This window comes from Mobula hypostoma, chromosome 18 (genome assembly GCF_963921235.1).
Source record: "Mobula hypostoma chromosome 18, sMobHyp1.1, whole genome shotgun sequence".
Classification (NCBI taxonomy): domain Eukaryota; kingdom Metazoa; phylum Chordata; class Chondrichthyes; order Myliobatiformes; family Myliobatidae; genus Mobula; species Mobula hypostoma.
Window position 1 is genome coordinate 13592627 of NC_086114.1, and position 13721 is coordinate 13606347.

Here is a 13721-nt window from a genome sequence, read left to right on the forward strand (position 1 = left end):
CCATGTACCTATCCAGAAGTCTCTTAAAAGACCTTATGGTATCCGCCTCCACCACCGTTGCTGGCAGCCCATTCCACGCACTCACCACTCTCTGCGTAAAAAACTTACTCCTGACATCACCTCTGTACCTACTCCCCAGCACCTTAAACCTGGTCTCGGCCCGAAACATCGACTGTACCTCTTCCTAGATCCTTCAGTTAGTCCTGACGAAGGGTCTCGGCCCGAAACGTCAACTCTACTTCTTCCTAGGTCCTTCAGTTAGTCCTGACGAAGGGTCTTGGCCCGAAACGTCGACTGTACCTCTTCCTAGATCCTTCAGTTAGTCCTGACGAAGGGTCTCGGCCCGAAACGTCAACTCTACTTCTTCCTAGGTCCTTCAGTTAGTCCTGACGAAGGGTCTTGGCCCGAAACGTCGACTGTACCTCTTCCTAGATCCTTCAGTTAGTCCTGACGAAGGGTCTCGGCCCGAAATGTCAACTCTACTTCTTCCTAGGTCCTTCAGTTAGTCCTGACGAAGGGTCTCGGCCCGAATCGGCGACTGTACCTCTTCCTAGAGATGCTGCCTGGCCTGCTGCATTCACCAGCGACTTTGATGTGTGTTGCTTGAATTTCCAGCATCTGCAGAATTCCTCGTGTTTACCTTAAACCTGTGTCTTCTTGTGGCAACCATTTCAGCCCTGGGAAAAAGCCTCTGACTATCCACGCGATCAATGCCTCTCATCATCTTACACGCCTCTATCAGGTCACCTCTCATCCTCCGTCGCTCCAAGGAGAAAAGGCCGAGTTCACTCAACCTGTTTTCATAAGGCATGCTCTCCCATCCAGGCAACATCCTTGTAAGTCTCCTCTGCACCCTTTCTATGGCTTCCACATCCTTCCACTAGTGAGGCGACCAGAACTGAGAACAGTACTCCAGGTGGGGTCTGACCAGTGTCCTATATAGCTGCAACATTACCTCTCGGCTCCTAAACTCAATCCCACGATTAATGAAGGCCAATACACCGTAAGCCTTCTTAACCACAGTGTCAACCTGCGCAGCTGCTTAGAGTGTCCTATGGACTCGGACCCCAAGATCCCTCTGATCCTCCACACTGCCAAGAGTCTTACCATCAATACTATATTCTGCCATCATATTTGACCTACCAAAATGAACCACTTCACACTTATCTGGGTTGAACTCCATCTGCCACTTCTCAGCCCAGTTTTGTATCCTATCAATGTCCAGCTGTAACTTCTGACAGCCCTCCACACTATCCACAACACCTCCAACCCTTGTGTCATTAGCAAACTTATTAACCCCTCCTCCACTTCCTCATCCAGGTTATTTATAAAAATCATGAAGAGAAGGGGTCCCAGAACAGATCTCTGAGGCACACCACTGGTCACCGACCTCCATGCAGAATATGACCCGTCTGCAGCCACTCTTTGCTTTCTGTGGGCAAGCCAGTTCTGGATCCACAAAGCAATGTCCCCTTGGATCCCACACCTCCTTACTTTCTCAATAAGCCTTGCATGGGGTACCTTACCAAATGCCTTGCTGAAATCCATATACACTGCATCTGCTGCTCTTCCTTCATCAATGTGTTTAGTCACATCCTCAAAAAATTCAATCAGGCTCGTAAGGCACGACCAGCCCTTGACAATGCCATGCTGACTATTCCTAATCATATTATACTTCTCCAAATGTTCATAAATCCAGCCTCTCAGGATCTTTTCCATCAACTTACCAACCACTGAAGTAAGACTCACTGCTCTATAATTTCCTGGGCTCTCTAGTAAGGACATGAAATGTTACAGGGTAATGGTGTTGAAAGGGATAATAAATGAGACCAGATGGAATGGTGTTGCAGACTCAGTGCTTCATTTTGTCTGACTCATTCCCAATTCTTTTCTAGCTTCTGAAGGACAGAGTTAATCTTCCATCTTACGATGCACTGGCACAAGTGCTGCCAGATTATGAATACCTCTTTCGTGCTTCCAGTCCAAAGGAAAAACAGAAGGTGGTAAAGAGAGAACAGCAGTCACCCGTCATGGCTCCTGAACTTCCTGAGATACAAGAATCTACTTTGCTGTCAATGAAAAGGTGGTGTTTCATTTCAACAAATCCCGTTTGTATGGGATCAAGTTATGACTAAACACAAACTCACTTCCTGTATATTGCTGGCAGATTGGGCAATCCATTTATTGATCTTTCTAAAGCTAAAAAGAAAGAAGTGGCAATTAGATAGCAGTATTTATGACCCAAGACACAGCCAATGTATGACAGTGTAAGAAATTCAGCAGCTGATTTGTACACAGTAATATTGCACGTGCAACGACGTGACAAATAAACAGGTCACCTTCTAGTGTTAACACACATAATGCTGAAGGATCTCAGCAGGTCAGGTAACATCTCTGCAGGAAAACATTGTGGGTTGAGACTCTACATCAGTTGCTCCAGCTTCCAGCATCTTCAGTCTTTTGTGTCTCCTTCTAGTGATAGAGGTTGAGGAATAAGCATTGTCCTGTTTATCAGGGAGGTCCAGATCTCATTTAATATAATACCCTTGGATCTTTTATGTCCACTGGAGAGACTAAATGGACCTTTAGTTTACTTTGGGTCTAGTTGGACCAGAGTTCAATGACCTCATCGACTGCATCTATCACTGGGCTTCAGTGCTGCAATTGGTTTCAAATCTGCCATTAATTTTAAACAGTCACCCATCCACAACAGCTATGATATGATGGGAGGAAGGTGTGGCAATAGTTTTATATATTTTTAATAACTTTGTGCATAAAAGAATTACCTTCAAATTTCAGTTCATTTTGATAGATCTTTCTTTGTTTCGTGATCAGCATACTGTTAAGCAGCGTATCTCCACTTTGACGCTGACGAATCTGCTCATTCAATACATGATGGAGATCTTCATTTTTCATTTTCTGCAGTGCTTTTCTATTTTTCGTTAACTTCTGTTCATGACATTCAGTATGTGAGGTCACTTCTCCTAGCTGCACAGAGATCTGTGCAATGCCTGGGAACCTTCCCTGCACCTTGTTGAATTTTCCATGTGTGATGTCATGTCAGCGCTAAAAAAAAACCAGATTTCAGAGGTTTTTGGATTTTGGAGTTTTGGATAAGGGGTACTCAACCTGTATTGTCTTTCAGAAAACAGTATTTCCAAGGATCATGTATCAGCTTTATACATAATACGTGCATTAGGAAATTGCTGTGATGTGTTGGTGTGCCATGCAGCAGAAAATGACAAAATTCAACAATTATTCTGAATAAAGAATTATATAAAATAAAGTTAGAAGTACAGATATGGAATAGAATTTGTATAAATACATTACATAAAGCTTACAATATAAGCAGCATTATAGAAAGTTGTTTGAAGTGTTTGCAATGCAGTGCAGTGACTGAAGTAATATATAGAGTGGGGTGGGGGTGGGGGATAACTAGAATGGTTGATCAGATTAATTGCCTGGGGGAAGAAAGTTTTAACAATGTGTGAAGTTTTGTTTCCAGAAGGGAGCTTTTGGAAAAGGCAGTTTGCTGGGAGAGTAATGTCCGCAATGATTTTTCCTGCCTGCTAATTGGTCCTGGACATAGGCATGTCCTGCAGAGTTAAGACCATAAGACATAGGAGCAGAATTAGGGCATTCTTCCTATCATGTCTGTCTCCGCCATTCCATCATGGCTCTTTGATTACCCCTCACAATCCCATTCTCTTTCTTTCTCCCCAAAATCTTTGATGCCCTGACTCATCAGGAACCTACCAACATCCACTTTAAATATACCCAATGAATTGGCCTCCACAGCAATCTGTGACAATGAATTCCACAGAGTAATTACCCTTTGACTAAATAAATTCCTCCTCACGTCTGTTCTAAATGGATGTCCCTCTATTCTGAGGCTGTACCTCTAGTGCCAGACTTCCCCACTATAGAAAACATTCTCTCCCCATCCACTCTGTCTGTGTCTTTCAATGTTCAATAGGTTTCAATGAGGACCCCCCCCGCCATTCTTCTAAGCTTCAGCAAGTACAAGCCCAGAACCGTTAAACGCTCACCCTTTCATTCCCTGAATCAATCTTGTGAACCTCCTTTGGACCCTCTCCAATTTTTTGTTAGATAACGGGTCCCAAACTGCTCACAATACTCCAAGTGTGGTTTGACCAAGGCCTTATAAAGTCTCAGCATTACATCCTTGCTTTTATACTCTAGTCCTTTCAAAATGAATGCTAACATTGATTTGCCTTTTTCACCACTGACTCAACCTGCAAGTTAGCTGTCTTAACACTGACCCCATGGAACACCATTAGTCATCGGCGACCAATCATAAAATGCCCCTTTATTTTCTATCTTTGCTTCCTGTTATTCACCCAATTTTATATCCATGCTAGAACCTTTACTGTAAATCTATGGGCTCTTACCTTGTTAAACAGACTCATATGTGGCACCTTGTAAAAGACCTTCTGAAAATCCAAGTACACAGCATCCACTGATTCTCCTTTATCTATCCTGCCTGTTATTTTCTCTAAGAACTCCAATAGATGTGTCAGGCAGATTTCCCCTTAAGGAAACTATACTGACTTTAGCCTATTTTATCATGTGTCTCCAACTACCCCCAAACCACATCCTTAACAGTCAACTCCAACATCTTCCTAACTGCTGAGGTCAGACTATCTGGCCTATAATTTCCTTACGTCTGCCTCTCTCCCTTCTTGAAGAGTGGAGTGACATTTGTAATTTTCCAGTCGTCCAGAACTAATTCTTAGATTTGCTGTTAATACAAGTAGATGAAATGGATTCTAAATCAGATAACAACACATCATTTGTCACCGTATAGGAATGTGATTGCATTGGAGAATGTGCGGAACGATATACCAGGATGTTACCTCGATTACAAAGTGAGATTGTAGGGATTTGCTGGGTGTGTGTTTCCCTAGAGTGAAGAAGGCTGATAGAGATGGCACGGTAGTGTAGTGGTTAGCACAACGCTTTACAGTACCAGCGACCTGGGTTCAATTCCTGCCACTGCCCACAAGGAGGTTGTATGTTCTCCCCATGATCACATGGGTTTCCTGTAGCTGCTCCAGTTTCCTCCCACAGTCCAAGGAGGTACCGGTTGGTAGGTTAATTGTCCCATGATTAGGCTAGGATTAAATTGGGGGATTGCTGGGTGGAGTGTCTTGAAGTGTGGAAGGGCCTACTCTGTGCTTTATCTCAATAAATAAATAAATAACTGGTTGCAGCGCTGTCTAGTATGGAGGGGCTACTCCACAGGATTGGAAAAAGCTGCAGAAATTTGTAAACTCAGCCAGCTCCATCATGGGCACCAGCCTCCCCAGCATCGAGGACGTCTTTAGAATCAGAGTCTGATTTAATATCACCGGCCTATGTCATGAAATCTGTTAACTTTACATCAGTAGTACAATGAAATATATGATAAATAAATCTAGAGAAAAAACTGAGTGACAGTAAGTATATATATGTGTCTATTAAATAGTTAAGTTAAAATAAGCAGTACAAAATAACAGGAATAAAAAAGTGGTGAGCTGGTGTTCAAGGGTTCAATGTCCATTTAGAAATTGGATAGCAGAGGGGAAGAAGCTGTTCCTGAGTCACTGAGTGTGTGCCTTCAGGCTTCTGTATCTCCTTCCTGATGGTAACAGTGTGAAGAGGACATGTTCTGGGTGGTGGGGATCTTTAATGATGGGTGCTGTCTTCCTAAGGCATTGCTCCTTGAAGATGTCTTGGATACTATGGAGGCTGGTATCCATGATAGACCTGACTAATTTTACAAGTTTCTGCAACTTAATTTCAATCTTGTGCAGTAGCCCCATCATACCAAATGGTGATGCAGCCAGTCAGAATGCTCTCCAGGGTATATTTGTAGAAGTTTTTAAGTGTTTTAGTTGACAAACCAAATCTCCTCAAACTCCTAATGAAATATAGCTGCTGTCTTGCTTTCTTTATAGCTGCAAAAATATGTTGTGTCCAGGTTAGGTCTGCGGAGATATTGACACCCAGCAACTTGAAATTGCTCACTCTCTCCACTTCTGATCCCTTGATGAGGAATGGTTTGTGTTTCCTCGTTTTACTCTTCCTGAAGTCCACAATTAACTCTTTGGTCTTGCTGACGTTGAAAGCAAGGTTGTTGCTGTGACACCACTCAACTGGTATATCTCAGGTCTGTACGCCCTTTCGTCACCATCTGAAACTCTGCCAACAATGGTTGTATCATCAGCAAGTTTATAGATGCTGTTTGAGCTATCCCTATGTCCTGGGTGTAGAGAGGGTAGAGTGGTCGGCAAAGCACACATCCCTGTGGTGCACCAGTGTTGATTGTCCGTGAGGTAGAGATGTTATTTCCAAGCTGCACAGATTGTGGTCTTTTGGTTAGGAAGTTGAGGATCCAGTTGCAGAGGGAGGTACAGAAGCCTAGATTCTCTTTGATCAGGACTGTAGGAATGATGGTGTTAAATGCTGAGCTATAGTCAGTAAACAGCATCCTAATAGGTATTTGCATGGTCCAGAATACCTATTCAAAAGGCAGTGTGTCAGAAAGGCATCCATCATTAAGGGCCCCCATCACCCAATACATGCCCTCTTCTCATTGCTACCATCAAGTTGGAGGAACAGAAGACACTCACTCAGTGTTTCAGTAAAAGCTTCTTCCCCCCACCCACAGCATCAGATTTCATAATGGACAATGAACCCATGAACACTACCTCAGTATTTTATCCATTCTTTCTGCACTACTTATTTAATTTAATTTTGTATATATATGTGTATACTTACTGTAATTTATAGTTTTCATTATGTATTGCAATGTACAGCTGCTACAAAATAACAAATTTCATGACTTATGCCTGTGATATTAAACCTGATTCTAATTCTGATTAATTTGTATCCCACACCCTGGTTACTGTACATAATTATCATTAGTGTCTTCTTACCCTTACAGTTTCCTAACTCTACCCACAAAGAATCAACGTCTCCTGATCCTATATTACCTCTTTCTAAGGATTTGAGTTTCTCAACAGAGCCACCCACCCCACCCCCTCTGTCTACTTGCCTGTCCTCTCAATACAATGTGTATCCTTGAATGTTAAGCTCCCAACTATAATCTTCTTTCAGCCATGATTCAATGATGCCCACAGCATCATACCTACCAACCTCTGCCACAAACTAATCTACTGAACCTTATTCTATATACTGTGTATGTTCGAATATAACACATTTAGTCCTGTATTCATCAGCTTTACAATATTTCCCCATGTTACACTTCAACTCATCCCACTGACTGCAATTTTGCCCTATCATCTGCATGTCCACCCTCACAGTCTCACTACACACTGCATCAACTTATATACCAACTGCCCTATCATTCCCGGTTCCTATCCCCCTGGCCAAATTAGTATAAACTCTCCCCACAGCTCGAGCAAACCTCCCCACAATGATATTGATCTCCCTTGGATTCAGGTGTAGTCCACCCTTTTTGTACAGATCATACCTTCCCCAGAAGAAATATCAAAGATCCAAAAATCTGAAACCCTACCCCTTGCACCAATTCCTCAGCCATGCATTCATCTGCCAAATTGCCCTATTCTTACTTGCACTAGAACAAGGCACAGGCAGCAACCTAGAGGTTACTACCCTGGAGGTTCTGATTTTCAGCTTTCTACTTAACTCCCTATATTCTCTCTTCAGGACCTCCCCCATTTTCCTACCTATTTTGTTGGTTCCAGGATGTACCACAACTTCTGACTGCTCACCTTTCCCCTTTAGAATAACATGAGCTCCATCTGAGGCATCCCTGACCTTGGGACCTGGGAGGCTGCGTACCATCTGGCAGTGTCTTTCACGTCCACAGAATCTTCTGTTTGCTCCTTTAACTATGGAATCCCCTAACAATACTGTACTCTTCTTATCCCCACTTTCCTTCTGAGACCTGGTCACTGTAGCTTCCACCGTTGGGTAATTCTCCCCCACGACAGAATCCAAAGTGGTATACTTATTATTTACAGAAACAGCCACAGGGGTACTCTGCACTGGCTGCCTATTCTTTCTCCCTCTCCTGTCAGTCACCCAGCTACCTGCCTCCTGCAACTTAGGGGTGACTACCTCTCTGTAGCTCCTATCTATCATCTCCTCATTTTCCTGTAGGAGCTGAAGGTCATTGAACTGCAGCTCTATTTTCTTAACATGGTCTCTAAGCAGCTGACGCTTGATGCATTTCGTGTAGATGTAGTTATCAAAGAGACTGGATGTCACCGAGTTCTCACATCTCACACAAAGAGCATGCTAACCCTGGACCTATTTTTATCACACTAGCTATTTACCAATAGACAAAGAAAGAGAGAAAACAAAGTGTTTTAGAAACTTACTTAGAGCTTCCACCTGTTCTTGCCCAAGCCTGATGAGCCAACGCCTGTCCACTCTAATACCTTCCACTCCAACAATGGCCACTCCACTTACACTTCACTTCTTTTGGTGTTGGTAGACTCCAGCCAATCACTTATTCTGCTGACCTGACAGTTCTCTCTAGTTTTCACATATCGTGATAAGATGCTGCACTGAACCAGACAGTAGTGGCTGATGTGAGGATGCACTCTATGTTGGCATTGTAGAGTTACACCAGTATGTTCCGGGGAAAATGGAATTTTATCCACTGCCACAAGTACATCCTCTGCCAGCCTTTTTGTTAATGGATGAGATATGGTTCTGCCACATGTGGTCCTGTGAAATAATGATGCCCAGGAACCGGAATATCGAAACTGTGCTAACTGTAGGGTTGCTGATGATGAGAGGATGGAGAGGAGACACATTCCTCCTGAAGTTGATATGTATCTCCATGGTCTTGAAGGCATTCAGCCGAAATTTTACCTACACTGCACTTTATTTGTAGCTGCAACACTTCATTTTACCTTCTAATTGGTAAATAAGTTTATTATTGTCACATGTACCGAGATAGAGTGGAAGAAAATTCTGTCTTGCATGCCAATCACACACATCATTTCAGCACGATGGTGCATTGAGGTAATACCAGGGAAAAGATTGACAGATGCAGAATAAAGCATTGCAATTACAGAGAAAATGCAGTACAGGTAGATAATAAGTTGCAAGGCTATAATGAGGTAGATTGTGAGGACAAGAGCCCATCTTGTTTTCTTCTAACTACCTTGATGTACTTATTTGTGACAGAATGAAGTTTCACCATCTCGTTGTTCTAAGTTCAAAGTAAATTTATGATCGAAGTACATATACGTCACAATATGCAGTCCTGAGATTCATTTTCTTGTGGGAATGTTCAAAAAATCAATGGAATTATAACCATAACAGAATCAATGAAAGGCCATCCAAATTGGGCATTCAACCAGCGCGCAGAAGACAACAAACTGTGCAAACACAAATAGAAGGAAATAATAATAATAAATAAGCAATAAATATCAAGAACATGAGATAAAGAGTTCTTGAAAGTGAGTCCATTGGTTGAAGGAACATTTCAATGATGGGGCAAGTGAAGTTATCCCCTTTGTTTCAATAGTCTGATGGTTGAGGGGTAATGGCTGTTTCTGAACCTGGTGGTGTGAGTCCTGAGACACATGTGACAATAACAAACAATACTAATACCATTGGCAGACATGCCTTCTCCTGTATAAATGCAACTTCTCGTTGTTATTGTATCCTTTTTATTATCCTTTTGCTCAATCTCCTCACAAAGGATATGTGAAGGGACTTGTCAATTTTCCTTGTTGAAAATGGCACACAAAGATGGGGTTTTGGGTCCTCAACTTGAAGCAGTTTCTATTTCTGAACCTCTCTCTTGTTCTGCAGGGAGTCTACAACTGAGGACGATATTGGAAACCAGGAAATCACTCACCATGAAGCCCAGGTGAGTGTACGTTAGACAGACTTCCAATGCCTTGAAATATTAAGCCAACTCAGTGGAATGCGCTTCTTTATCCTTTCGTAACCATCTCATCTGTGTATACAATATAACAGAAAATGCTGGGAATACTCAAGGACCAGGCAGTACTCAGACCCATCTTTCAGTATTGTGAGATACTGCACTGTTATAATAAGGGCTACTGTACGTTTGAGGAACAGCATCTTATTTTCTGCCTAACCCTGTTGCAGTCTTCCAGACTATAAGTGCATTCTAAAAGTAACTGACTTTCTCTGTTTATGTCAGAACTGCCGATTTGTCTTGAAAGTAATCCATCCATGATATTAGCTCAGTTTTTTCTCTTTCTGTTAGCATAGCTGTCCTTGGCTCCAGCTCTGCATTTTGCAGCTTCTGTGTTCCTTCATATTTTTACTCTTTAACTGCCCTTTTGTTCAATTGCAGCGAACACTGGAGAGCAGCCTGATATCTGGCCAAATCTCCCATCCATGCTGCCCTCCAGTGCTTGCTCCCTGGAAGACAAACTAAATTGCCTTAGTCTGTAGCTGACCCAGCATGAGATGAGGAACTGCTGCATGCTTGTTCTTGCAGAAACATGGCTCCAGGACAATATCCCATGCACCATCAATCTTCAGACCATGCCACTCAAGAACTTATGCTGATACTACTTTGTGTTATTGCAACTATATGTGCTCTGTGTGACACTGTGTACTGTGTTTTGCACCTTGGCCTCAGGGGAAGGATGTTTCATTTGGCTATATATATGTGTATGGTCAAATGACAATTAAACTCCCTCTCCCTCTCCCTCTCCCTCTCTGCTTTCCCCCACCCTATTCACACAGATGGCCTCTGCAACCTGTCCTCATTGCAACCCTGTTGTCACCCATCAATGATGTCTCTTTTGTCCTATCCCCTCCCCACCTTTTTGGAATATTAAAATTGACTTGTTTTCGCCCTTTCTCATTTCCGACAAATGGACTTCAATCTGCTTCATTGTTAACACAAGATGATGCCTTTCACTGTATGTTTCGATGTACATGTGATAACTAAACTTGAACCTTGAATCTTTCATTCTTTTTGTCTCTCCTCAGATACTGACTGGCCTGCTGAGTGTTTCTAACATTTTCTGTTTTAATTTCAGTTTTCTAGCATCTGTAGTATTGTTTTTATTTCAAAGTACAGCACTGCAGGAGCTCAGCTAACCCTTGTACAATTCTAAACCAGAGAAAACCTGTAGATGCTGGAAATCCTGTCCGAAGGGTCTCGGCTCGAAATGTCGACTATACTCTTTTCCATAGATGTTGCCTGGCCTGCTGAGCTCCTCCAGCATTTTGTGTGCATTCCTTGTACAGTGCTGCTGATTGATTGTGGGACCTTGCTCTGAAAACTGGGCACCATATTTCCTGCACTGTGACTGTGACTGTCTCCCACTTGCAGTAAACTCAGTGTTCTCCCAGTAATAAAGCTGAGGCTTTCTAAATCATTGGACAGACCACACTTGGAATATTGTGAGCGGTTTTGGGCCCCTTGTCTGAGAAAAGATGTGCTGGCATTGGAGAAGCTCACTAGAATGTTCCTGAGAATGAAAGGGTTTATGTATGAGGAGCATTTGATGGCTCTGGATCTGTACACGCTGGAGTTTAGAATGAGGGGGATCTCATTGAAACATATCAAATATTGAAAGGACTATATAGAGTGGGCATGGAAAGGCTATTTCCTATAGTGTGGAACCTAGAACCCGAAGGCACAGCCTCAGAATAAAGGGTTATACCTTTACAGTAGAGATGAGGAGGAATTTCTTTAGTCACTTTATTTAAAGTGGAGGTTGATAAGTTCTTGATTAGTAAGGGTTTCAAAGGTTATGGAGAGAGGGCAGGAGAATGGGGTGGAGAGAGGGCAGGAAAATGGGGTGGAGAGAGATGATAAATCAGCCATGATGGAATGGCAGAGTAAACTCAGTGGGCTAAATCAGAGGTTCCCAACATTTTTTGCTCCATGGACCAGTTTAATATTGACAATATTTTTGCGGACCGGCCGCCAGGGGTGGCGGGGGGTGGTGTTCAAGTTCAACCAAGTTTCATGTCGCCAAATCATATCGTTTCCTCGTGGCCTGTTGGTTGGGGACCACTAGGCTGAATGGCCTAGTTCTCCTATGTTTTATGATCTTATGGAACTGTAAACTATTAGAGTGAGAGGAGAAAAGTTTAAGGGAGTTGCTAAGTGCTGTGTATCTGGTGGCTGCACTGTGGGGGCACACAACTGTGTTCTGTCTTTGGGGCAAGCAGGCTATGCTGGGCACAAGAGTATCCGGAGCTGGTCCCTGACAGGGTTCAGTGAACCATTGAACTCTTCGGCACAGGAACAGGTTGGAGTGTGTCCATTAATGGCACCAGTCTAGATTACTGTACTCTGAAGATGTGTTCAGTGTGGGCCCACACGGGAGAGAAATTGCTGCTTAAATTTGCTGCATCTTTTCATCTTTAAACAAAAGCATTCTCCTAAAGAGCCAGTCCAGAGACCAGTGCACAGTGTGCTAACATCACGTCCAGCCATTTTTTCACTGAGAGTTACAGTTACACTCCTTACCAACCCATGGTGTGGTGTGTGATGAGATGTTATAATCTGTGCAACAGCAGACTATGTAGTGGCAGTCTGTGGAGACACCTTCTCTGAGTGGCTTATGTCTCTCACATGTTCAAGATTGTTTAATGTCATTTCCAGTACATGAGCACAAAGGAGACGAAATAATTGTTACTCCAGATCCAGCGCAGCACAAAATAACCCCCACATAAGACAAAGAATGCAATAATAATAAAAAACAATAAATATAAATACATAAGATCATTTATATACTGTACATAGATTGATTATATGTCTATAAAGTGACGCTAGCTGCAGGAATGTCTATATATTAGGTGACTGACATGAAATGATAAAGTAGTGTTGGTGGGGGCTGGCTAAGTGGGTGGAGGTGTTGATCAGCCTTACTGCTTGAGCAAAGTAACTGTTTTTGAGTCTGGTGGTCTTGACGTGGATGCTACATAGCCTCCTGCCTGATGGGAGTGGGACAAACAGTCCATGAGCAGGTTGAGTGGGTGGGTGAGTGAGATGCTTCATTGATGTTACTGGCCTTTTTCATATATACGTCCTTGATGATGGATAGGTTGGTGCCAGTGATGCGTTGGACAATTTTGACTACCCATTTTAGAGCTGTCCTGTCCGCTGCAGTGCAGTTTCCGTGCCAAGCAGTGATACAGCTTGTTAGGATTCTCCCTGCTGTGCATCTGTAAAATGTGTATGCATGTGCATAGTCAAACTCTCTTCAGCTTCTTCCGAAAGTAGAGGCATTGGTGAGCTTTCCTGATTGTGCAGGATTTGTGCTGGGACCATGTAGTTTGTGTGTGATGTGAACTCCTAGGAGTTTGATACTGCTTGCATTTTCCATTGCTGTCCCCCCAGTGTCAGTGGTGAGTTCTCCTGAAGTTGATAACCATCTCCTTTGTCCTCCTTGTCACCACTCTAAACCCACTGCCAACATTGAGAGTGCCAACTTACCATAGGGATTGAAACATCAAATCCTAGTAGCTCTACTGTTGCTGACATTGAGGGAGGTTATTTGCCTGGCACCAGGCCTCAGGCTTTTCCATCTCCTCCCTGCAGGCCACATCATCATTGTTGGTGATGAGCCCTACCAGCATAGTGTCATTGCAAATGTCACTCCACTCTTCAAGAAAGGAGGGAGGCAGAAGAAAGGAAACTATAGGCCATTTAGTATGGCCTCAGTGGTTGGGAAGATGTTGAAATCAATTTTTAAGGATAAGATCTCAGG

General features: G+C 43.0%; 1 protein-coding gene across 1 annotated transcript in view; it reads left to right on the plus strand.

Moving 5' to 3' along the window:
- The window catches only part of ccdc33 (coiled-coil domain containing 33), a 355995-nt gene that overhangs the window by 274149 nt on the left and 68125 nt on the right, over positions 1–13721 (plus strand). Inside the window, exons 14-15 of the mRNA XM_063070154.1 lie at positions 1896–2083; positions 9823–9880. Of these exons, the coding sequence (XP_062926224.1) occupies positions 1896–2083; positions 9823–9880 (246 nt within the window). The remainder of the gene's footprint in view (positions 1–1895; positions 2084–9822; positions 9881–13721) is intronic.